This window comes from Oncorhynchus tshawytscha, linkage group LG01, assembly GCF_018296145.1.
Source record: "Oncorhynchus tshawytscha isolate Ot180627B linkage group LG01, Otsh_v2.0, whole genome shotgun sequence".
Classification (NCBI taxonomy): domain Eukaryota; kingdom Metazoa; phylum Chordata; class Actinopteri; order Salmoniformes; family Salmonidae; genus Oncorhynchus; species Oncorhynchus tshawytscha.
In genome coordinates this window covers 14119641-14145751 of record NC_056429.1, presented here as the reverse complement: position 1 = coordinate 14145751, position 26111 = coordinate 14119641, and the positions used below count along the sequence as shown (strand labels likewise).

Sequence of the window (26111 nt, the reverse complement as noted above, 5' to 3'; positions counted from 1 at the left end):
GAGTGGTCCTATAGTCTAGACGATATACACCTAGTGAGTGGTCCTATAGTCTAGACTATATACGCCTAGTGAGTGGTCCTATAGTCTAGACGATAGACCTGTAGTGAGTGGTCCTATAGTCTAGACGATATACACCTAGTGAGTGGTCCTATAGTCTAGACGATATACGCCTAGTGAGTGGTCCTGTAGTCTAGACTATATACGTTATGACTATATATAGTCTAGACTATATACACGTTATGACTATATATATAGTCTAAACTATATACGTTATGACTATATATAGTCTAGACTATACACGTTATGACTAGATATAGTCTAGACTATATACATTATGACTAGATATAGTCTAGAATATATACACGTTATGACTATATATAGTCTAGACTATATACACGTTATGACTATATATATATATATATATATAGTCTAGACTATATACGTTATGACTAGATATAGTCTAGACTATATACGTTATGACTAGATATAGTCTAGACTATATACGTTATGACTAGATATGTTAAATACTCATGTTGGACTCTAGTGTGGCAGCTGTCAACATCAACATTTGAGTCATTTAGAAAACGCTCTTATCCAGAGTGACTTACAGTAGTGAGTGCACACATTTTCGTACTGGTCCCCCGTGGGAATCGAACCCAAAACCTTTGCATTACAAGTGTCATGCTCTACCAACTGAGCTACGCAGAAACAATACAAATCCACTAGTAGGCCTAGACCACAAGATATTCAGATCCAAAATGACCACCATGTGAGAACTTACAAGAACATGCTCTGGTATGGAGGCTGAGGTGGCAGTGAACACATTGTCCTCGGCTGCTTGGACATCCCCCACAGTGACTGTTGTGACTTCTGTTGTGAGAGATCACATGTTGAAATAGTCAAGTGCACTCTACCTACATGACTGGCTTGTCTCTCTTTGTAGTAGATCTCATTATGTGAATCACATTAGTTTTGATGTATTTTTTATTTTTATTTAAGGTGGCCATGATGGTATGAGGGCCAGATTGGGAATTTAGCCAGGACCCCAGGGTTAACACCCCTATTCTCACAATAAGTGCCATGGGAACGTTAGTGACCACAGAGTCAGGACACCCATTTAACATCCCATCTGAAAGACTGCACCCTATAAAGGGCAATCACTGCCCTGCAGCATTGGGATATTTATTTTTAGGGACCAAAGGAAAGAGTGTCTCCTACTGGCCCTCCAACACCACTTCCAGCAGTATCTGGTCTCCCATCCAGGGCTACCAGGACCAAACCTACTTAGAATCAGAGGTAAGCCAGCAGTGGGATGCAGGGTGGTATGCTGATAGTTGATTTGATAGGGAAACAAAAACAAGGACTGTGCGCAAGTATTTGAATACCAAATATTATGTATAAAACTGGAAACATGGGCGTCTTGCAATATTACCTGTATTTTACCTAACGTTAAATACAAATATCTCCGGAAAATAACATGTTTGGAGGTACATGTAAGGGGCTAGGGTGATAATCAAATGTATAAGTTAGCTAGTTCATGCATTTCTAAATGGGTAACGGTACTATAGCTAATGCAGCTGAATCAGGTTAGACTGGTTGATTTAGCTAGCTAGCTAACCTGTTTGTGTTTGCTTATGCGTCTAGTATTGTAACTAACAGTACTAGCACAGATGAAAGGAAGTTAGCTAGGAAACATAATGTGGTACTTGCTAACGAGATAAAACAGGTGTAGCTGGCATTTAGCTAGCTTGACGAGTATCAGTAACGTTAGCTGGCTGCATTCTCAAACTTGCCTGCAAAAGCTGTCTCGGCATCGTCAGAGTTCGGCAAGGACTCGGTCCCAATCTCGATGTTCCCCGGTTCTCCCATTACTGTCATCGTGGTGACTTCGGCCTCCGACTCAGTATCCGAATCCACCCCCTCCTCCACCGGCTCTCCCGCAGCGTCTATGGACTCCTCGTCCAACACTAGTCCCTTCGTTGCCGAGTCCGTCTCGTCCATTTTCCTATGTCTAACGATTTACGCCGAATTTGACCGAAAAATAATCGGAGAATATGGCACCGAACCGATTATATTGTGTTGAGCATAAACCGCTCATGAACTGGAATAAAATAATAATAATTTGTGCCGTCGATTCAATTATTATTTCAAACCAAATGTATTAAACCGGTGAGAAATGGCGTCTTACCTTCGTTGTCTTTACGCTTTTCGGTCAAGTCTCACAGGAAGGAGATGCAGCGGAAATTACCGAAACAAAACGACGTCACACGAATCGACGCTCAAATCTCGTTTCAGTTTTACACCACTAGGTGGTAATATACACATGAGAATAGAAATTGTAAAACGTTTATTGAACCTTTATTTAACCAGGTAGGCTAGTTGAGAACAAGTTCTCATTTGCAATTGCGACCTGGCCAAGATTAAGCATAGCAGTTCGACACATACAACAACACAGAGTTACACATGGAATAAACAAACATACAGTCAATAATACAGTAGAAAAAAAGAAAACAAAAAGTCTATACACAGTGAGTGCAAATAAGGTAAGATAAGGGAGTTAAGGCAATAAATAGGCCATGGTGGCGAAGTAATTACAATATAGCAATTAAACACTGGAATTGTAGATGTGCAGAAGATTAATATGCAAGTAGAGATACTGGGGTGCAAAGGAGCAAGATAAATAAATAAATACAGTATGGGGATGAGGTAGTTGAATGGGCTGTTTACAGATTGGCTATGTACAGGTGCAGTGATCTGTGAGCTGCTCTAACAGCTGGTTATGTACAGGTCGCAGTGGTGGGCAGTATATGGGGCTTTGGTGACAACGGATGGCACTGTGATGGACTGCATCCAATTTGTTGATTGGCACAGCATCTTCCGGGTTAGGGGAGGGTTTGGCCAGGGTAGGCTGTCATTGTAGAATCCGAATTAGTTCTTAACTGGCTTGCCTAATTAAATGAAGGTGAAATAAATAAAATAAAATACCGCCCTATGTTATGACTAATAATGAACAATTGTTCATCATTAGACCAATAGTAGATTAAGTCCATGAGCCAGGCGCAGGGTTTCCCAAACTAAGTCCTGGGGCCCACCCTGAGTGCATGTTTTGGTTTTTGCCCTAGCACTACACAGCTGATTCAAATAACCAACTCATCATCAAGCTTAGATTATTTTTTAATTAACTGTTTAGTGCTAGGGCAAAAAACTAAATATGCACTCAGGATGGGGCCCCAGGACCGAGTTTGGGATACCCTGAGCCAGGGGGGTGGTCGGTCTGCTTCACTTGGGCCAACGACGTCTCATAGTGACTTTTTACAAGGTCTATGACGTCCTTAGAGTTGGAAAATGTGGATATTGGCGAAACTGGAAAACGGTGTCGTACAGGCTGATCCAGAGCATCCCAAACATGCTCAAAGGGTGACATATCTGGTGAGTTTGCAGGCCATGGAAGAGCTGGGACATTTTCAGCTTCCAGGAATTGTGTACAGATCCTTGTGACATGGGGCAGTGCATTATCATGCTGAAACATGATGAATGGCACAACAATGGGCCTCAGGATCTCATCATGGTATCTCTGTGCATTCAAATTGCCATCAATAAAGTGTAATTGTGTTCGTTGTCCGTAGCTTATGCCTGCCCATTTCATAACCCCACCGTCACCTTGGGGCACTCTGTTTACAATGTTAACATCAGCAAACCGCTCGCCCACATGATGCCACACATGTAGTCTGCGGTTGCGAGGCCGGTTGGACATAGTGACAAATTCTCGAAAACGACGTTGGAAGCGGCTTATGGTGGAGAAATGAACATAAAATACTCTGGCAACAGCTCTGGTGGAGAACTCCGCAGTCAGCATTCCAATTGCACGCTCCCTAAAAACGTGAAACATCTGTGGAATTGTGTTGTGTGACATAAAAATAAATGTCACCGTGAAGTTCCCATGTACCGAATGAAAAATACAAGTTAAATGGGGTTCCATCTCATTTTCAACTCTACTGATGGTTTTGTCACAAAAACTGTTGCATTTACATACCGAATGTGCCCACTCTGGTCTTGGCACATGCACTCTAGCCAACAGCTCCCAGATTAGGGGTAGGCTAACTACATTATGAGACTATTATAGATAAGAGTACAATTATTTGTATTTGTCAAAGGGCAGTCAAGCATCTGTCACCAGAATAAGACCCTCGATATTTATTGGAAAGGAGCATCAAGCTCATCACCTTGCACAACATTCACCACCCTTTTACGTTCATCATGACTTCTTCTGTAGCCTAATAAACTGTATGCTTTCCCTAATCGTAGCCGGAGGACCACACAACATATCGTCGTGTGACTCCCAAGTTTACTTCGATATGATGGTTATATCAATATTTGCGCATAAAGGCGTTTCCACCGCCATTTTTCGCATAATTAATTTCACCGACACAATCATATCCCACCAACAAATTGTCGGCATTTATACAATTCTACCGGCATTTATAGAATTGTACCGGCAATTCAATTAATATCAGCACTTTCGTGACTTTTTTCATGCATCAGGTAATTCATTCCCATGAAATGGTTGGATGGAAACGTGGTTAGTGTAGTAAAATCCGATGTTGGGCCTGTTCAGGCCAATTACATTCATATTCTAGTAACAGACCAATGCATCTTCATGTAGATGAACTAAGTGTAATGATTTTTTGCTCTCACCATTAGGTTAAAACGTATGGGCATTCCTATGGAATTTACATTGTAATGCATGCGGCAAATGTCTAGTCCTCTGCTTTATGAAAACGTAAAAGGATAACATTGTAATATCATTTTAATCAGCTCATATCCATGACTATTCACATGTACATATCCATTTTACATGTTTGAAGATGAAATGTTGCAACATTTCTTCTGAAAACATCAGACAGCTTTTTGGGCACATTTTTCACACAATTCTGTGAATAATTTAACATCTTTATATCTGGCACACCTGGCTGATGTGGTTTTGTATTCTACATCACTATGAATATTTTAATATAATTATATCAATATAATGAATTTGTCAGCATACTACAATAATACTGTATTTAAAACAGGATTGGTCCAATAAGACCCAATTGAGATGTATGGTGGTCATATTGGAAAAAGGCTTCTGTGGGGTTAATGTGTAAATTATGTGCTGGCCCTGTATCTACAAATCTTTTAAAACTGTTCTAGCTGTGTGTGCGCAATATGGTGCCTATCAAAGTTAGAATCTATAAATATAGCTGCCCTATTACATGGAATTTTATGGCTAAGCTTCCAAAATGGGCGATTTTTAAGCAATATTTGGAGCTGGTGCTTTCAAAGTTAGTTATATATCATTATTTGAAAGGTACTTTTATAACCTTTCTGAACCACTTGTCAAACAAATGTTAAAATGTATCAGTGTTTCCTTTTTAAAGCCATTAACACAGGTCATTCTGATATGTACCCTAGAGGTCAAAGTTTGTCTGTCCTGATCATTTCCAAAAATGTATGTCTGATGGATAGTTGTGAATCTAAGCGTTCCAATGATACATAATTAAAACCAATAACTCTGTATATTTAACCAGTGTGAAATGGCAAGCTAGTTAGCAATGTGTGCTAGTAGCGTTTCAATCAGTGACGTTTCTCGCTCTGAAACCTAGTTATTTACCTTGCTCTGCAACAGTTGCGGCTTTTGTGGCGCGATAGGTAACGATGATTTGAGGGTGACTTGTGGATGTGTGCAAAGGGCCCCTGGTTCAAGCACAGGTTGAGGGCGAGGAGAGGGACGGATGCGAAACTGTTACACATTGTTTATTGTAGGGCAAAATCCCTAAGGGAAAAATGGAGGGATGAAAGAGTGATACACAGAAACCTACCATTGCTGCACTGGTATCACACATTTCCCACCTCTAGGAACATAAATCACTAAAGACGTCGACGATCCATATTTGGTGGTCTGGCTCATGGACTAATTGGATCACTCAGATCTGGATAGTGGTAGATTGAGCAAATTATTACTTACAACAGATTTTTGCAAAATCTCATTTAATATCCTTAAAATCTAAATGTCTTGCCATCTCTGTAAAAATCAACCATCTGTAAACTAGTCAACTCCTGATAAGTGAAATGGCTCCATTGGTTCAGGACTGCATTAACTACACGAACCACTGGAGCAGATATTCAGAGCAAGAAAAATTGAATTGGGACCTGTGGAGTTCACACTTATCCGGAGTTGACTGTAGTATCAAAATGTTTATTACACATACATTACAAGGATTTATACAACTCACTGGAAAAAAGGATCATGTTATGTAGTTGTTTAGGAAATGCAAGAACAGTTAATTACATGCCAGGTGCTGACAACTTAATATCACAGAATAAGGGATTGTTAAAGTTTAGGCAATGTCTTAGAGATTCTACAGTACTTTTGTATACTTTTTAGCCCGTACATCTGAAAGTAACGCTCATGGAAAATGGCATACTACGTCAGTTTCCAGAAAAAAAAGTTGCTTTCAAACTAGGGATTTCATGGCTAATTGAGGTAAAACAGAAATTCTGCTCATAGATTATGCATGTGTGAACTACACAGTGACACATCCTGCCCAAAGCGGGAGGTCTTAAAAAATACTTACTAAATCGCCAAAGTACCGGAGCATGTCTTCAAACTACTATTACAAAACACAAGAATAAGCCATAACCGAGGACAATCTCGTATTGTACCTATGGTCAGTACTGCCTGTCTTGGCTCAGTAATGTGAAAAGGGCACTGGGACATTCTTTGACACACTGCCAATCTCTAGGGCTATTTATCAATGTAAATAAAGGACTATCCTGCTTTCAACTGCATCCTGGTAAGGATGAGTTGTTTTTCTGTGTGTGTGGGGGGGGGCAAACATTCAGTTTTACATGACTGGGGACTTAGATATTGTATATACAATGAAAGTTCTCATATAACTGAGACAAATTATATACACATCTGCACATACTGTATTTCATTTCGAGCAGAAGACATATCGAGAATTGGAGAGGGGGTGATGGGTGAGATGATTTCCTATCCAAAATCTTCACAATAAAAGTTTAGATTTGGTCTTTCTTGGTATAACTGAGAGGAAAGTAGCCAGCCACACTATAAAGTTCCATTCTTGTTAAAGCTCTTCAGTTCTGGACCCTGTAGATGAGATAGTAGAGCAGGAAGAAGACAAAGACCAGTCCTACTGAGACATAGCAGAGGATTTTGCGATTGTCTCTTCCAGATCGCACCATGCCAGAGAACCTCTTCACACTGCCAGTCAACAGTCCTGTAGCACTCAGAAAATTGGAATCCTAAAAACAGAAAAGGAAGAGTGGATTGATGAACTTGCTACTACATACATCAGGAAACTCATTTGATGCAGAACTAGACAGCCATTTGCTACAAACAGCTACATTCAGATTACCCTGCCCCCACTCAAGACTTACCATGCCATCCAAATAGGAATTTTGGTCTTCAGCTTCTTTGTCAATGTCGTAGGCAAGCTTTAAAAATAACACATTTTTTAAACTTTTTAAATTAAGTTAACATTAGCAGCTAACTTGTACAACAATACTAGCTATGCCTGCTACTTTATTTGCAAGCTGTTGGTAGCACACCGCCGGTAAATTAGATGTAATTTGTCAGTGGTCATACATACCGATTTCAATCTGGAAACTTTGGACGCCAAATTGTCAGCCATAAGCTTGTTTTCCGCGTCCAACATATCGTCAACAGCACCTTGTCCTATCATGACAAGCACAGGGAGTGAATAATATGATATTTACATACGAGCAAGATATCACGTTAAAAAAATAACGTAATGCTTACAAACTTAATATATAACTACGACCAGAGACAGCTAACGTTAGCTCGACAATCTACACTTCACATATAAAAAGCTCGATAATCTACACTTCACACATAAAAAGCAATCTACATATCATTTTGAAAGAATTGTTAGTCCGTAAAAATGTTAGATTAAGAACATTGGTCAACAATGTTCATTACGAAGACGTGTCACTTATCAAATTACCTCGATTCCAGTCCGCCATCTTGGCTGTTGACGTTTCAGCAAATTTACGGAAGCCCGTTGAAACCACTGCGCTGTTTGGATGCAATGACTGTGGGGGGAAGATTATGGCTATACAGACAAGGTACATGTCTCTTCGCTCTAACAACGGGAATCTTTGTCCACAAGGTAGCCCAGCTGACTATCTAGTTACCGCCTTTCTTTGGATTGGTGGATACATTTCATTCTTGTAATCTCTTTGAATATTTGATTAGGGTTTTGGACGTCAACCGCATGCATTCAATGAAGAGCGATGTATGCTACTAGCCTCATGGCATGAATATGCATAGCCATCTCGAGACAACTCCGATATGAAGTGTTTTTTTCTCAAAGTTGCTGGGATGTCACGTGTCCTATATTTTTATTTAACTAGAAGAGTCAGTTAGGAACAAATTCTTATTTACAATGACAGCCTACCCCGGACAAACCCTAATGACACTGGGCCAATTTTGCGCTGCCCTATGGGACTCCCAATGACGGCCGGTTGTAGTAATACAGCCTGGAATCGAAACAGAGTCTGTAGAGACGCCTCTAGCACGGATATGCAGTGCCTTAGACCGCTGAGCCCCAAAATATCAATATTATATCAGTACACTCGTAACAACCTTAAGCATTACGAAACGTATATTTGATCAAATAAACCTCACGTAGCAAATAAACCATTCATTATTTTGTTGACCAAATTTGACAATCTCATTGTCCTCTATGGGCTCCCGAATGGCGCAGTGGTCTAAGGCACTGCATCTCACGGCCGGTGTAGGCCGTTATTGTAATTAATCATTTGTTCTTAACTGACTTGCCTAGCTAAATAGAGGTTAAAATAAAAACACAACAACTTCTTGCTTGGTGGGCGAAAAAACGCAATTTGCTGGAGGGAGCCAGATTTTCCGCAGAGTTGGGCCTCTCTTTTCCTCTTCCTGATGTAGGTTGGTTGAGACCAGGGGTGTATTCATTACGGAAACCGTTCAAGAACCAAACGGAAGCCACAAAGACAACCGAACAAAACGGGGAGGGACATACCTGCATTTGTCCAATATAAGTTGTCCGTTTGCGCTTCCGCTTAGAGTAAAAGTAGACGAAACGTTTTACAAAGGAATCAGCACAAGGAATAGCTACACCCCAGAAATAAAAATCGTTTCCTTGGTTCGCGGCGTGTAGAGACAGAATGTGTTCTCGATACTCGAACGAGGCTAAATTCTGAATGCTGTCGTGCCAAGATGGGATGCAACTTTTTTGTCTAAAGTTATTTTTTGTTTTGCATTTTAGTTCACCCTAACCATAACCTAATTTGATAAGTCAATTTTGACAAAAGCTGTATATTTTCTAGACAAAACCACAGAACGTAATATAAATTCCGAGAATGTAAACGCGATTTATATCACATAATATGTGACCTGGTGGATTTGTTGTTACTCTTTTCCTTATCGGTAAGTTTTACTGTCAGTTTTACCCGTTTTAATGAATGACTGTTGTCGCAGGGTTTACTACTACAACATGGATTATATAATGGTGGTGTAGGCCTATAATTAGGCCACTTTCGTGATTTATATCGATCGCTGACATTGCAATTTCTTTTAAAGGACTAAATTGATGTACCCAGGTGTGCGGCCTAGTAGTAGGCCTACATTTACAGCACCACCTAGGATTATGCAAACTTCAAATAATAAGCAGTGTTGCTGCTTTGTCTTATTTATTGTGAGTAGAATCAATATTGATGCTCTTGGGGACTTTCATTCTAAATAAACCTATTGCATTAAAAAAGCATTGCAGAAGTATCTAGTTACAAAGCACAATGTTTTTGTCATTTGATATATCAGGATTTGTATGATGTATTTTGATGTATCCAGTTTACTCACATGTTTGTCTCTACATTTCAGTGTACCTGTCAGTGCTTATGTGGAATAAAGTTGATGAATCGAAGATATGATGCCGCCTACACACCATAAGGGATGAAGTAACTGGCAAAACAATGTTGATCTGATTTCAAATACATTAGTTAAGGATATCATCAGAAAGGGATGTTAGAGATGGACAGGGTAGCTCATGCAGAAGATGAGCCCAGAGGAGGGACTGGGTTAGTGGATGCCTTTAAGATCCTCTCTAAGGTCCCATACGAGAGACAGCTAAGCCTGACTTTCAAGTTGGGTGATAGCCTGGCCGAGGAGCTGGTACATGCCATGTCTCTCATCCAACTCGGGAAGAGGTCAGAGGCACTGAACAAGCTCCAGGCTTTGGGAGACAACAACATCATTGCTAACCATCTGGCTGAAAAGGTGAGAATGTGTGGAGTCAAGTTGGAGGACTTAACAGTGAGCATTGTTCCTTTCCAAGAGTGTACCGTGGGCACCTTAGCAGACCTAGCGAGGATTTTCAAGGTGTTGGCTGAGGAGAGGTTGTGTGACTCATCTCTGAGGGATTTGGCTTACCAGACAGCTCTAGCCACATTCAAGAACAAGAACAGTGGTGAAGAGAGTTCCGAATCAGAATACATACAGATGCAGCTGAGAGAAGAAGCCAACAGGGTCTGTGGGCCTCAGATTGAGGACACAGTTGGGGGGATGTGTTTCCGTAAGGACTCCTCATCAGGCCTTTGCTCCATCCCGACGCTGGACCAAGGGAGCACAGCTTTACAAAAACCAGGCTTTCCCAATCAGACAGGAAGTGGTCACAGTCCGCCGTCCTCCCTACGGGACGACAACTCCATATGTTCCTACCCTTCTCACTTGGAGATCAGTATATCCGAAACAGTTGGCTTTAAAACAAGCAACACCCCAGCCTCCTCCAATGAGGAGCCATCCCAGCCTCCTCCAATGAATTTGGAGCCCGTACAATCACCTGTTACACATTATGTTACAAATACAGGAGATGAAGGTGCATTTAAATACTTTTCCAGGGTTACGTCTCGGGATATACCACCCACACAAGATGTGCCTAAGCTTGTTAAAGGAGAAATGGACAGAGTTACAAGTGTTGCAGTGTCTTGTGAACACAGAACAGGGTCAGAGGTGAGAGTTTCACCCCTTTCTCCTGGCAATTTCACTCCAGTTCAGACTAAGTTCGATAACACTGAGAGTCCAAACGCACATTCCAAACCATGCCCAAAAAATAACCTTGTGCCTCCCTCAAACAACAATAGGCCAACTTCTCATCCAACTACCACTGAACCAGTGTCAGCAAGTGTTCCATTGAAAACCCCAAATCAGGAGGAGGAGGAGGAAGTGTTTTTCTCCTTTGTCATCCTGCATGCAGCAGAGGATGTGGACATGGCTGAGAAGTTTAAAGAGGAACTAGAGTCTATAGTTGGTGGTGAAGGAGCAACCTTCTCTCAGGACTTTGCCATCCCAGGCAGGAACACCCTCATGTGTGTGGAGGATGCCATCAACAATTCAGCCTTCACTATCCTGATGCTTACTCGCAACTTCAACACCCGTCTGCTGGAGGTAGAAACCAGTTCTGTGCTCATGAATGCCATTGAGAACCTGCACAAGTACAATACTGTCATCCCTTTTCTGCCACAGGAGAACCGTATGCCCCGAGAGAACATGCCCAAAGTTCTGAGGATCTTTATTCCGTTAGAGGAAGGTAATGCCTTTGAGAGAAAGGCAAAAAGGGCCATGGCTCCAGCAAGGATTGCTAAACAGAGGAGGTTGTGGTTGAGCGAGCAGGCAGTGAGGGCGCAGGTTAGGAGACAGGAGAGACTACGACTAGAGGAAAGGCTTCAAATGGATTTAATTCGTGGTCAGGAGACGGAAAGAATGCAGAGATATTTGTTGCAACAACAACTTTCCAATCAACCCTCGACTCCCGCAATGCCTCACTTTACTACTGATCCATTTTTAGGAAGTACACCTAGAAATGTGTCCAATATGTCAGTGACACCACTGCAACATGGGTGGAGTCACCCACCAGGAAACATCCACATCCAGAATGCTCGCTATATCATGTTTGGGAATGACTCTAAAATGACTGTCGGACAAGGAGGGGACAGCAGTGGGGATGAAGAGGACAGGTTCTAAATTTAATATGATGTAATAAAGAAGAGGGTTAAATGTGGTCTTGTGAAAGCTAGTTATTCTGGAGTAATCATTTAGGAGTATATTACACTTTTGGGACAGATATCCTGTTTATTTTCTACTTGATGGCCATTTTGTCTATTGCTGGTGTTTTTGTATTGAGTATGATCATAGTTCAATGTTACATTAGTTGATTACTTAAACAAATAATTTCTGATGCCCTGTTCCATTTAAGTGAAAGTTCTCATTTTGAATCAACTGTCATCGCTTGCAAAAGCTATCATTTTAAATCTGGAGACAAAGGTGCAGTCTCAGGTACACTGAGAATGAGGGGATTGGTGCAAACTGGTGAATAGGTAATACGATACGTTTGTTGTGGTTTAATATAATTGTTTCTCTTTTAAAATTGTTTTTTTTTTTTCATTGTGTTCAATTACCTCTGATATGCAATAAATACATAAGGCTCCAGTTCCTCTTTTCACCTGAACCTATTTGTTGATACTGTGTTTAACTAATAAGGCCAACTATGTTTGGATCACCAATAGAGCAGCATAAAGGAATTCAAGCATGATTACATTTGATTCAATCAATAGTCTAGAGGTGCATATGATTTTATATAAAATACAAACAAAGATTTAGATAAATGCAGAGTTTGTAGAAATGTCAGTGAATGTGCATGGGTAAAACATGTAGTGTATGAGAGATCAAAAGAAACAAAAAGTTTAATGTAGTCAGACATGTATCTGTATTTTCCCCCATATCAGGTTTTCTGATTGTAATAACCTTTACAACAGGTTGGTAAAATACATTTATTTTAAAATACTGGCTAAGGGAATATAATGTGCTTGAAGACTGGGGACCTCCATTGGCAGCCCGGCAGGGAGTAGAGCGGATGCAGGCTCACTAACACACTGTTACATGACTCCTTTTCCCCGGTCATGCACACATGATTTGGGCCATGTTTGTCCCAGCTATGCAGTCTCCATGTGGGTTTCATGGGCCAATCATAGCACCATCTCTCCGGTCGCATAGTTTTGTCATAAGAGTCCAGGAACCTCTCGATTGGGTAATAAGTTCCCAGAGATCCCACTCCACCTCCATGGAGCCTCTGTGAGTGATAGAAAGGCAAAGTCCAGTCCACAAATGCAGGAGTGTCATAATAACCTCTAGGTTCCTGTGGAGGGTACTGTGGCTTCATCCAGCCCCAGGATCCATGCAGCCCACTTCTACCCCCACAGTGCCTCTCCCGATGGCTACAGCCTAGCTCGGTCCAGGACCAGCCCAGAGAGCCAGCTGTACTGTACCCATCCTCCAGCTCCCTCTGGTGCCTGCTCCTCCTGGCCTTCCTGTGCTGCCTGAAGTCCCCCAACAGGAAGTTTCCCAGGTGGGCTGGGTGGATGCCCCAATGGTGGCCCTTCCCGTCCTCGCAGCGGCCCACCTTGATGTATAGTTTGATACAATTTTGACTATATATATTTTCTTAAATACATAGGCTATATAGCCAATACCTAGTTTAACTATCAAGGATAAAACAATTACTTATTTCCAATTATGGTCCTTTTATACAGAACAAAAATACAAATGCAACATGTAAAGTTTTGGTCCCATGTTTCATGAGCTGAAATAAAAGATCCCAGAAATGTTCTGTACACAGAAACATTATTTATGTCAAATTTTGTGCACAAATTTGTTTACATCCGTTAGTGAGCATTTTTTCTTTGCCAAGATAATCCATCCACCTGACAGATGTGGCATATCAAGATGCTGATTAAACAGCATGATCAACACACAGGTCCCCTTGTGCTGGGGACAATAAAAGGTCACTCTAAAATGTGCAGTTTTGTCACACAACACAATGCCACAGATGTCTCAAGTTTTGTGGGAGCATACAATTGGCATTCTGACTGCAGGAACGTCCACCAGAGCTGTTTCCAGGGAATTGAATGTTCATTTCTCTACCATAAGCAGGCGCCAACGTCATTTTAGAGAAATTTGCAGTACGTCCAATCGGCCTCACAATCACAGAACATGTGTAACCAGGCCAGCCCAGGACCTAGACATCTGCCTTCTGAGACCAGCCACCCAGACAGCTGATGAAACAGGAGTATTTCTATCTGTAATAAAGCCCGTATAAGCCCATATAAGGCCCTGCCCCGCCCCCCTTTCGGAAAAGCTGACCATGACTCCATTTTGTTGATCCCTGCCTACAGACAGAAACTAAAACAAGAAGCTCCCACGCTGAGGTCTGTCCAACGCTGGTCCGACCAAGCTGACTCCACACTCCAAGACTGCTTCCATCACGTGGACTGGGAGATGTTTCGTATTGCGTCAGACAACAACATTGACGAATACGCTGATACGGTGTGCGAGTTCATTAGAACTTGCATTGAAGATGTCGTTCCCATAGCAACGATTAAAACATTCCCTAACCAGAAACCGTGGATTGATGGCAGCATTCGTGTGAAACTGAAGGCACGAACCACTGCTTTTAATCAGGGCAAGGTGTCTGGTAACATGGCTGAATACAAACAGTGCAGCTATTCCCTCCGCAAGGCTATCAAACAAGCTAAGCGCCAGTACAGAGACAAAGTAGAATCTCAATTCAACGGCTCAGACACAAGAGGTATGTGGCAGGGTCTACAGTCAATCACGGACTACAGGAAGAAACCCAGCCCAGTCACGGACCAGGATGTCTTGCTCCCAGGCAGACTAAATAACTTTTTGCCCGCTTTGAGGACAATACAGTGCCACTGACACGGCCTGCAACGGAAACATGCGGTCTCTCCTTCACTGCAGCCGAAGTGAGTAAGACATTTAAACGTGTTAACCCTCGCAAGGCTGCAGGCCCAGACGGCATCCCCAGCCGCGCCCTCAGAGCATGCGCAGACCAGCTGGCCGGTGTGTTTACGGACATATTCAATCAATCCCTATACCAGTCTGCTGTTCCCACATGCTTCAAGAGGGCCACCATTGTTCCTGTTCCCAAGAAAGCTAAGGTAACTGAGCTAAACGACTACCGCCCGTAGCACTCACATCCGTCATCATGAAGTGCTTTGAGAGACTAGTCAAGGACCATATCACCTCCACCCTACCTGACACCCTTGACCCACTCCAATTTGCTTACCGCCCAAATAGGTCCACAGACGATGCAATCTCAACCACACTGCACACTGCCCTAACCCATCTGGACAAGAGGAATACCTATGTGAGAATGCTGTTCATCGACTACAGCTCGGCATTCAACACCATAGTACCCTCCAAGCTCGTCATCAAGCTCGAGACCCTGGGTCTCGACCCCGCCCTGTGCAACTGGGTACTGGACTTCCTGACGGGCCGCCCCCAGGTGGTGAGGGTAGGCAACAACATCTCCTCCCCGCTGATCCTCAACACTGGGGCCCCACAAGGGTGCGTTCTGAGCCCTCTCCTGTACTCCCTGTTCACCCACGACTGCGTGGCCATGCACACCTCCAACTCAATCATCAAGTTTGCGGACGACACAACAGTGGTAGGCTTGATTACCAACAACGACGAGACGGCCTACAGGGAGGAGGTGAGGGCCCTCGGAGTGTGGTGTCAGGAAAATAACCTCACACTCAACGTCAACAAAACTAAGGAGATGATTGTGGACTTCAGGAAACAGCAGAGGGAACACCCCCATCCACATCGATGGAACAGTAGTGGAGAGGGTAGCAAGTTTTAAGTTCCTCGGCATACACATCACAGACAAACTGAATTGGTCCACTCACACAGACAGCATCGTGAGGAAGGCGCAGCAGCGCCTCTTCGACCTCAGGAGGCTGAAGAAATTCGGCTTGTCACCAAAAGCACTCACAAACTTCTACAGATGCACAATCGAGAGCATCCTGGCGGGCTGTATCACCGCCTGGTATGGCAACTGCACCGCCCTCAACCGTAAGGCTCTCCAGAGGGTAGTGAGGTCTGCACAACGCATCACCGGGGGCAAACTACCTGCCCTCCAGGACACCTACACCACCCGATGCTACAGGAAGGCCATAAAGATCATCAAGGACATCAACCACCCGAGCCACTGCCTGTTCACCCCGCTGCCATCCAGAAGGCGAGGTCAGTACAGGTGCATCAAAGCTGGGACCGAGAGACTGAAAAACAGCTTCTATCTCAAGGCCATCAGACTGTTAAACAGCCACCACTAACATTGAGTGGCTACTGCCAACACACTGTCAATGACACTGACTCTACTCCAGCCACTTTAATCATGGGAATCGATGGGAAATGATGTAAATATATCACTAGCCACTTTAAACAATGCTACCTTATATAATGTTACTTACCCTACATTGTTCATCTCATATGCATACGTTGATACTGTACTCTATATCATCGACTGCATCCTTATGTAATACATGTATCACTAGCCACTTTAACTATGCCACTTGGTTTACATACTTATCTCATATGTATATACTGTACTCGATATCATCTACTGTATCTTGCCTATGCTGCTCTGTACCATCACTCATTCATATATCCTTATGTACATATTCTTTATCCCCTTACACTGTGTATGACAGTAGTTTTTTTTGGAATTGTTAGTTAGATTACTTGCTCGTTATTACTGCATTGTCGGAACTAGAAGCACAAGCATTTCGCTACACTCGCATTAACATCTGCTAACCATGTGTATGTGACAAATAAAATTTGATTTGATTTGATTTGATTTGTTGGGAAAAACTCATTCTGATTGGCTGAGCCTGGCTCCCGAATGGGTGGGCCTAGCTCCCAATTGGGTTGGCCTTTGCCCTCCCATGCCCACCCATGGCTGCACCCCTGCCCAGTCATGAACTCCATAGATTAGGACCTAATGAATGTATTTCAATTGACTGATTTCCTTATATGAACTGAAATTGTTGCATGTTGCGTTTATATTTTTGTTCAGTATACTTTACCTTCACAAAGCACTCGTTTAAGGACAGGTTGTGCCTCACGCTGTTCCTCCAGCCTTGGCCCAGAGCCCCCGACCGGGCCTTGAAGTAGGGGAACCGCTCCTCCATGGCCCTGTAGATAGAGGCTAGGTTGAGCTTCAGAGAGGAGGAGGAGAGGATGACTTTGGCGATCAGGGCGACATAGGAGAGTGAGGGCTTTGTAGAGGGATCTGGATCTCCATGTATTGTGTCCTCTCCCTCACAAGTTTTGTTTCTGTCTGAGGGCTCGGACTGAATGTCACCCGGCAGACTGGCTGTTTCTGTGGGGATGTCCTCGCAAACAGTGCTGAGGTCTGTCTTGAGGACCTCACTCTTTACTAGAACAGTGTCAAGGTCTCTGACTGACCCTGACCACAGCTCTTCCATCTCTGTCTCCTTGGAAATTACTCCACCTACCTTTACCTCTCTGAACATCCCTTCTACTGGCTGTAATTCTAACATCTCTTTCTCTGTGTCCATATCTGTTTGGTTGTCGTGAATTTCAGTTGTCAGCTTTGCAGTACAAGAGTGTCTTTAGAGAGTATTCCTACATGCTGTCTGGTATTAGTAGAAAGGCATTTCTGCTTTTGGCTACCTGTGTTTCTTGTGATGGTTTGATCGGTTTGAGTCTTTTATAGCTACTTTCTTCTTCACCACATTCAGTCCCTGCATGATTTGGGTTGGGCATGCCACATTCTCACAGATAAAAGGTACTCTGACGAAACATTCATCATCAAAAAGGAAACTGTGATGCTAGGTGGTCATTGTTTGCCATTTTGAGTTGCACAATGGGGTTAACCCTTAAATAATGTTATTTCTGATAAGGCAAAGTATGTTATGTTCTGCAGAGTGCAGAGTTTTGGACATTATGATAGGAAAAAAGGCTTTAAATATTTGAAACATTTTGGGGCGTGCTGGCAGTTAACCTGAAGTGTCTATAAGGAGTATCATCTTCAAATCCAACATGTTTTATCCAGTATTTATTACACGATTAACCCTTCAACCCTTATTAGGAGAAGTTGAAGAACATTACTTTCCACATAGTTTGTTGTCTCCTATCATAGAAAACGTTGTTTTGGTTCGAATATAGTCTTTTGTGACAGCGCACACATGAGATCTGGTTCTCGGACTCGAGATTAGTTGGAATCAAATAGGGAAGTTAGTTAAAATCAGCCTATAATTCCAATGTATTACTATGTATATCATTGTTGCAAAGTAGTGTCTCAAAGAAGAGGCATTGAGATGATGTGTTCTCAGTATTCTCCTGAGCCCACACTGCATAGTTGAAGTCCCTTCTGACCTATTTATAGTGCTGGCCCTTGCTACAATGTCATCTGTAACTCGAATCCATCTGTTTAGTCACAGCATGTTGAATGTCAGTTGCCAGAGAAAAGCAGAGAACTCGGCTCTGCGATTCCCCTTCACTCTGTCACTAGACAGCCCAATGGAGCCTTCTGCAGTCGAACCAATACCCACCGCGGTCAGCAGCCTCTTGGGTGTCCCAGGGCTTATCACCTGGGATGGGGATGAGGCGAACGACGCGGAGGTGATCGGTGGCATCAGGCCCAAGTCCTCTCCTCTCCCACGGAGAAGGAGCGCCAGTGATTTAAAGGACTGTGAGCTCGAGCTCACCCCATCCAGCTCTCGGAGAGTGTCCTTTGCGGACGCCCTCGGCCTAAACCTGGTGAAAGTGAAAGAGTTTGACTCGTGGGACATAACAGTCCCGCTGAACTTCAATGCCATGGAGGGAGAGACAGAGGTAGAGGAATACTACTTGTCCTCATTATACACTCCTTTACCATCCCAAGAAGCCATGGTCCTGAGAGTTCAGGAGCAGAAGCTAGAGCTGGAGAGCATTGAGTTACTCTACCAGACTACAATACTAAGGGGGGTGGTCCGCGTTCTCAATGTCTCCTTTGATAAGATGGTGTACATCCGCACCTCGCTGGATGCCTGGGCCACGCACTTTGACCTGCTGGCAGAGTACATACCAGGGTCCAGCGATGGAGACACTGACTGCTTCTCATTCAAGCTCACCCTGGTGCCCCCCTTTGGGGAAAAGGGGGCCAGAGTGGACTTCTGTCTCCGGTACGAGACCCCAGTTGGGACTTTCTGGGCCAACAATAGTGACCAGAACTATGTGATATTTTGTCACCAGAAAATCAAGGAGTCGAAAGAGGAACCAGAAAAAGACAAAAGCGGGCACAGGAAAAGCATCCTGAAAGCCATCAGGTGAGGATGGTCAGATTAATCAACAGGTTTGTTTTGAGTGTTGATTGATGGAATGATTGAATGCTAGTACTTTTTTATCAAACTAATAGAGGGGTTATGTGTGGTCCAGTAAAGTGACAGCTGCACAATGCTTTTATATTGATATTGCCTCACCATAACATACACCCTTTTTACATCCTAAAGATAAATAAACTGACAGTTTATTATAAAATTATGATATTACAGTAAATGTTGGACAATTGTTGTTGGACAACAATTGGACAACTTTTTGCCCGAGCTTTCATTTCATTTATTTACAGTCATGACTTTCCCTGTGATGAAAACTGGTCGTCAACCAATGCTGAATCTTCAGGTAATCGTTCATTGTACTAAAACATTCAAAAGTCAAATGACTCAGACGTACAGCGGATAAAATCAATTAGATGAAGTCATTAACTAATACCAATTACAATAAATCCTGAACTAATGTCAATTATTCCTCGCTAGACGTACACAACCGTGGAGGGAAGATGGCTAGTGTGAACACTTCCGAGTCTCAGTCAGGAGCACTCCAAGATGATTGTCAGAAACTAATGGTGAGTAATACCTGTGGAATTTGGATTTCAGAACATCTAATGATGCCATTTATCTAGTGTTTTCTTACAACATAAGCCTTGTGATACATAGATTTACATAACTTTTACGTAACGTTTTCAAATGGGCCTTTGCAGGGCTTGTAAAGGACACTGGGTCTCGATGAGACTCCGTATTAAAATAAAGGTCTGATTAAAACAAATATATATATATATATATATATATACACAGTACCAGTCAAACATTTGGACACACCTACTCATTCAAGATTTTTTCTTTATTTTTACTATTTTCTACATTGTAGAATAATAGTGAAGACATCAATACTATAAAATAACACATATGGAATCATGTAGTAATCATGTAGCCAATCAGTTGTGTTGTGACAAGGTAGGGTTGGTACACAGAAGATAGCCCTATTTGGTAAAATACCAAGTCCATATTATGGCAAAACAGCTCAAATAAGCAGATAGAAACGACAGTCCATCATTACTTTAAGACATGAAGGTCAGTCAATACGGAACATTTCACAAACTTTGAAAGTTTCTTCAAGTGCAGTCACAAAAACCATCAAGCACTATGATGAAACTGGCTCTCATGAGGACCGCCACAGGAAAGGAAGACCCAGAGGACTTCTGCAGAGGTCTGCTGCAGAGGATAAGTTTATTAGAGTTACCAGCCTCAGACATTGCAGCCCAAATAAATGCTTCACAGATTTCAAGTAACAGACATCTCAACATCAACTGTTCAGAGGAGACTGCGTGAATCAGGCCTTCATGGTCGTACTGCTGCAAAGAAACCACTACTAAAGGACACCAAGAATAAGAAGAGACTTGCTTGGGCCAAGAAACACGAGCAATGGATCATAGACCGCTGGAAATCTGTCCTTTGGTCTGATGAGTCAAAATTTGAGATTTTTGGTTCCAAATCCCGTGTCTTTGTGAGACGCAGTGTAGGTGAACGGATGATCTCTGCATGTGTGGTTCCCACCGTGAAAAATGGAGGTGGTGTGGGGGTGCCTTGCTGGTGACAATGTTGGTAATTTATTTAGAATTCAAGGCACACTTAACTAGCATGACTACTACAGCATTCTGCAGTGATATGCCATCCAATCTGGTTTGCGCTTAGCGGGACTATCATTTGTTTTCAACAGGACAATGACCCAACACACTGACAGGCTGTGTAAGGGCTATTTAAACAAGAAGGAGAGTGATGGAGTGCTGCATCAGATGACCCGGTCTCCACAATCACCCAATGATTTTCTTGTTATTGTGGCCTTCAAGGAGGGTTTAATTTAGTTTAATTAAGGGTTTAAAGAGGGTTTAATTTAGTTACTTTTGAAATATACATAGCATGGTCAAATGATATGGTTAGGCTTAAACATTTTGGGGTGACCTCTGAAACAAGATAGTGTGAACCCTGTTGCTCTTTCTCAATATGTCATGTGATCACTGCTGTCTGAGCACTTAGGGTCATTACTTTAACATTCTGTCCTAGTTGCATATTTGACACTTGAGGACATACAGGTTGTGTCCCCCTGAAAGAGTTAAATGCCAAGTATTTATAAATGTTGCTTTACAGGAGCTAAGAGGGGTCTTACATGGTCACATGAGTGACTGAGCTATACATTGCATTGGTAACACGCTCTCTTTTAAATGTATATTAGTCTCTCGTGAGTCGAGACAAACAAACACATTATAATGTTACTGGCCAGAGGCCAGTGCTCATGTGAGATTTTGTTCAGGGGCCAAGATTAAATGTATATAAATATGTTTTGGCTTAATCATGAGCAATATTTCATCTGAACGTGCCTCTCTAGATATCATCCTCACCAAACAAGCCTAACCATTGAGGAGGCATTGTGTGGGAAAGATTAGCTGACTCTATCCTTCTTCTTGTTTGACAGGTTGAGAGCAGCCGGAACTCCAGCAGAAGAAACCGACGAAAGGCAGCACGATTGGCGAAGGTGCGGGACTACTTCACCCAGAGAGAGGATGAGACCCAAGAGAAAGAGAAGGGAGAAGTGGAACCATCACAGATCCCACAGGAAAGCACATTCCCACAGGAAAAGCTTTCAAATAGGCCTGAGGTACAACCACTGCCACCACAGGGCAGGAAAGGGTTTGGGCTGCAGGCAACAGATTCTCTGTCTACGTGCAAACTGTCTCCTGGTATCCCAGACAGCACATCTTGGCAGGAGTCAGTGAAACCTGAGAAAATAGACCCAACGTTCCGATCAGCCCCATCAGAGCTGAGAGGGAAACAGGCCTCACTGATCCCCAGCAGCAAGTCAGATTCAACTGATCAACCTGCTGCTGGGAGCCAAAATGGTGATACGTCTGTTTTCAGTGTAGAGGGAAGTGCTCTGATGCAGATGGAAACGGAGAAGGGTGGATCTGCCATCAGCACAGACATAACACATTCAGATAACATTGTCAGGTTGGAGAACAGCACAGCAGGCCCAGTCCCAGGCAGCCAGACCAATAGCTTTATGTTTGGTAATGTTGTGGCCCCACCATACTGTCAGGGGTTTGGTAGAGTGGAGAGTGGGAGTCCGAGCTTCACCCATAGAGGGAATCGAACAAGTGGTCAATTGCATGAATGGGATTCAACAGCCTACACAGCCCAGAGTTACCCATCCACAGAGGAAGTAGAAACTCACTCCTGTGTTTCAGCTGATACTCGTGGAACACCTGATGACAAGCCTGTAGATCAACAGGGGTCTCTTAAATCAAACCCAGAACACTTCAGCTCTGGATTAAGTACAGAAAGAGAGTCTGAACCTAAACTTCTGTCAGAAGAGGCAGGAGGTCTTCTCAGGACTCACACTGCCCTGAACACTGCTGCTGCTCTCAGGGCACAAATCCTCAATGTGAACTCAGGCCTCCAGGGGTCTGAGGAGAACATTCTGCCTCCTCAGACCCAAATGCAGCAGGACAGTAAGCTTTCACAAACCCCATTACCAAACACAACACCTTCACAAACTCCAGTAGACACAGCACTTTCACAAACACAAACTCTGATAGACGCGACACAAGGCAGTTTCCTACAGTCACAAACTGAAATGGGGTCAAAGCATGTCTCTGCTGAGATGACTCTGCAGGGGGCCAGTTGTGGATATGAGAGACCTGATGAGTCAGATGAAATGGAGAACCCTCTCACAGATGAATGGTCAACAAGCCCATTCACAGAAATAGTAGACACACCTATAGCCATGCTAGAGCCTGTGGATGCTGACCTGAAAGTTCACACTTCAGAGACTGAGGAAAAGATCACCACTGAGCACCAAAACTTTGCTGTGCCCCGTACGGGCACACCACTGGAGGAAGAAACCAGTGGGACAGCATTGAAAGATGATTCCATTGTCATTAAGGAATGGACATCATTGGAGAAATTAATGATGAGAAAACAAACAGATCAAGTGAAGGATGAACTATCATTTGAAGTGTCAAACATTTTATGCAATGAAGAAAACCGTCATTCTATTGACAACGAGGATTATGATGATGTAGATGGAGAGATGTCAAACTATGTGAGGTATGATTATGATAAAGACACTGACAAGGGCTCAAAGTTCAAAGAAGAAGATATTCATGAGGAAGTTGAACTGGTAATGATGAACAGTAAGAAGTATTTAGTTCCTACAAAGGAGATAGACACAAGTAATGGACAACCATTTCTAAAGAAAGATCAAATAGTAAAAGACTGGGAGGGGACTGTGGAAGAGGAAGACACAATGGGGGAATATGTGGAGGGGGACGAATGGGAAATAGAAGATGAGATAGTTGTGGAAGAGGAGATGGTGGTTGGGACAAAGGAGTTGGAGGAGACAGGGGAGGTGGAGGAAACAGAGGAGGAAGTGGAAAAGGAGAAAGAAGAAATTATGATACGGGAAAAGATAGAAGGAATGGTGAAGGAAGGAGCGAAGGTGGTGAAGGGAGAGGGGGAAATGGAGAAAGAAATGGAGAAGGTGGTAGTTGAAGAAGAGATGGAGGATTTAGAGGAGGAGGATGTTAAGTGGATAGAGTGGGAGGAAGAGGAGATTGTAGAGGAAGAGGAGGAGATTGTAGTGGAAGAAACTGCAGATGTAGAAGTAAAGGAAATCGTAGTAGATGATCAAAATGAGTTGGTAGACGAGTTTAGCATGAACATGGACAATATGAATGAGGGTGAGGGTGGTAAGAACACAAATGTAAAGGTCACAGAAAAATCTAGCCCAGTAGATAATACATTAACAACGAATGAAGTGTCAAATCCTTGCCACAAAGAAACTATCAATGACGTAAGGCTGGACACCAAGCATCCTCGAGATGAAGAAATGGAATCTATCAATGGAGAAGGGGAGACCTGCATTCAATCGGATAAATCTGTCAGTGGGAAAGAGGGTGAAGGGGAGGGTGAGGAGGACCATGCTTCCACAGAGTCTCTGTTAGAGGATGAGATAGAGCTGTACATGCGCAGTCTAAGGGCAGTGCAGAAGCTACGAAACAAGGACTTAGCCTTGAGTCTTGGGAAACGGCCCTCCATAAGCAGAAGAGGCAGCAAACCGTCCATGACATCCATCAGTGAGTCTGTGGATGAGGAGCACCCGAGCAACCAGGAAGATCAGCCAGACACAGACACAGTGGAGCATCAGCCTACAAGTACACTGCCCCTAGTGGAAGGAGGGCAGGATAGCACCAGGAGCAATATAATGTGGTGGAGAGAAACATTTTCTTGGCATAATCCCTCAAAAACACTGTTATACACCATCCTGTTTGTAGTATTATTTTTTGCTGCATACCATTAGGACTTTCTGGTCTGTTTTAGACAGGCTGGTTTGTCAGGGGGAGAAACAGCCAATGATAATAAATAAAACAATAGGTTGAGACCTGTGAAAATATATTTCAGTGTCTATAAAGTGCACGACAATTAAGTTTCATTATTTGTCATTATGCCTCATCTCTAAATATAGCCTCTAAATAGATGTTAAACAATATAATTTAAGAAGCATGTGCAGTGGCCGATAAAGAAAACAGATCTGGCAATAAGAATAGGCTGTAGATAGTCTTGACCATTTGGGACCCGTTGGCAATTTCACTCAGGACAGGTTATAGCCAAGACTTAATCAATATTTTGTTTTGTCTTATTTATTGATATGGATATAGCCTCTGCGTGATGGGATTGTGCAACGTAAATGGTTTTAACAAGCCTTCTTACAGAGTGGAATTCATTAATACAGTGCCTTGCGAAAGTATTCGGCCCCCTTGAACTTTGCGACCTTTTGCCACATTTCAGGCTTCAAACATAAAGATATAAAACTGTATTTTTTGTGAAGAATCAACAACAAGTGGGACACAATCATGAAGTGGAACAACATTTATTGGATATTTCAATTTTTTTTAACAAATCAAAAACTGAAAAATTGGGCGTGCAAAATTATTCAGCCCCCTTAAGTTAATACTTTGTAGCGCCACCTTTTGCTGCGATTACAGCTGTAAGTCGCTTGGGGTATGTCTCTATCAGTTTTGCACATCGAGAGACTGAAATTTTTTCCCATTCCTCCTTGCAAAACAGCTCGAGCTCAGTGAGGTTGGATGGAGAGCATTTGTGAACAGCAGTTTTCAGTTCTTTCCACAGATTCTCGATTGGATTCAGGTCTGGACTTTGACTTGGCCATTCTAACACCTGGATATGTTTATTTTTTAACCATTCCATTGTAGATTTTGCTTTATGTTTTGGATCATTGTCTTGTTGGAAGACAAATCTCTGTCCCAGTCTCAGGTCTTTTGCAGACTCCATCAGGTTTTCTTCCAGAATGGTCCTGTATTTGGCTCCATCCATCTTCCCATCAATTTTAACCATCTTCCCTGTCCCTGCTGAAGAAAAGCAGGCCCAAACCATGATGCTGCACCACCATGTTTGACAGTGGGGATGGTGTGTTCAGGGTGATGAGCTGTGTTGCTTTTACGCCAAACATAACGTTTTGCATTGTTGCCAAAAAGTTCAATTTTGGTTTCATCTGACCAGAGCACCTTCTTCCACATGTTTGGTGTGTCTCCCAGGTGGCTTGTGGCAAACTTTAAACAACACTTTTTATGGATATCTTTAAGAAATGGCTTTCTTCTTGCCACTCTTCCATAAAGGCCAGATTTGTGCAATATACGACTGATTGTTGTCCTATGGACAGAGTCTCCCACCTCAGCTGTAGATCTCTGCAGTTCATCCAGAGTGATCATGGGCCTCTTGGCTGCATCTCTGATCAGTCTTCTCCTTGTATGAGCTGAAAGTTTAGAGGGACGGCCAGG

The 26111-nt window shown here is 42.9% G+C and overlaps 4 protein-coding genes across 9 annotated transcripts in view; 2 read left to right on the top strand and 2 right to left on the bottom strand.

Moving 5' to 3' along the window:
- Positions 1-2234, bottom strand: part of deaf1 (DEAF1 transcription factor) — an 82583-nt gene extending 80349 nt beyond the window's left edge. Inside the window, exons 1-2 of one of the 2 annotated variants that reach the window (XM_024384268.2) lie at positions 1794-2234; positions 782-870 (exon numbers count right to left, since the gene is read on the bottom strand). In XM_024384268.2, coding sequence (XP_024240036.1) covers positions 782-870; positions 1794-2001 — 297 coding nt within the window. In that variant the 5' untranslated portion in view covers positions 2002-2234. The remainder of the gene's footprint in view (positions 1-781; positions 871-1793) is intronic. The other variant, XM_024384351.2, reaches the window with a different exon arrangement.
- ticam1 (toll-like receptor adaptor molecule 1) lies at positions 1232-12550 on the top strand. 5 transcript variants are annotated; one of them, XM_024384060.2, is made up of 3 exons: positions 9194-9493; positions 9647-9761; positions 9944-12550. In XM_024384060.2, exon 3 carries the CDS (start codon positions 10085-10087, stop codon positions 12080-12082), a length of 1998 nt encoding a protein of 665 aa, XP_024239828.1. In that variant the 5' UTR covers positions 9194-9493; positions 9647-9761; positions 9944-10084; the 3' UTR covers positions 12083-12550. The 5 variants fall into 5 exon arrangements, with proteins under 5 accessions (XP_024239914.1, XP_024239744.1, XP_024239663.1 ...); XM_024384146.2 differs by lacking the exons at positions 9194-9493; positions 9647-9761 and adding an exon at positions 1232-1296; XM_024383976.2 differs by lacking the exons at positions 9194-9493; positions 9647-9761 and adding an exon at positions 8031-8151.
- Positions 6218-8167, bottom strand: bet1l (Bet1 golgi vesicular membrane trafficking protein-like). The gene is made up of 4 exons (XM_024384478.2): positions 8031-8167; positions 7656-7741; positions 7444-7500; positions 6218-7308 (listed from the first exon to the last, which is right to left on the bottom strand). The coding sequence occupies exons 1-4, from the start codon at positions 8155-8157 to the stop codon at positions 7141-7143; spliced, it is 438 nt and encodes a 145-aa protein (XP_024240246.1). The 5' UTR covers positions 8158-8167; the 3' UTR covers positions 6218-7140.
- A 5873-nt stretch (positions 12551-18423) lies between the features above and the next one.
- Positions 18424-25100, top strand: LOC112221529. Its single transcript, XM_024383684.1, has 4 exons — positions 18424-19251; positions 19551-19603; positions 19738-19826; positions 21731-25100. Exons 1-4 carry the CDS (start codon positions 18464-18466, stop codon positions 24611-24613), a joined length of 3813 nt encoding a protein of 1270 aa, XP_024239452.1. The 5' UTR covers positions 18424-18463; the 3' UTR covers positions 24614-25100.
- The last annotated feature ends 1011 nt before the right edge of the window (positions 25101-26111 follow it).

Bases quoted from the DNA above. Each gene is read 5' to 3' on its own strand.
- bet1l (XM_024384478.2), bottom strand. From the start codon at position 8,157: ATGTACCTTGTCTGTATAGCCATAATCTTCCCCCCACAGTCATTGCAT. The intron at 7,742-8,030 runs GTAATTTGATAA...TTGTCATGATAG, and splicing joins GATGGCGGACTGGAATCGAG to GACAAGGTGCTGTTGACGAT. The intron at 7,501-7,655 runs GTATGTATGACC...TTATTTTTAAAG, and splicing joins AAGTTTCCAGATTGAAATCG to CTTGCCTACGACATTGACAA.
- ticam1 (XM_024384146.2), top strand. From the start codon at position 10,085: ATGTTAGAGATGGACAGGGTAGCTCATGCAGAAGATGAGCCCAGAGGA.
- LOC112221529 (XM_024383684.1), top strand. From the start codon at position 18,464: ATGGAGCCTTCTGCAGTCGAACCAATACCCACCGCGGTCAGCAGCCTC. The intron at 19,252-19,550 runs GTGAGGATGGTC...ATTTATTTACAG, and splicing joins AGCATCCTGAAAGCCATCAG to TCATGACTTTCCCTGTGATG. The intron at 19,604-19,737 runs GTAATCGTTCAT...ATTCCTCGCTAG, and splicing joins AACCAATGCTGAATCTTCAG to ACGTACACAACCGTGGAGGG.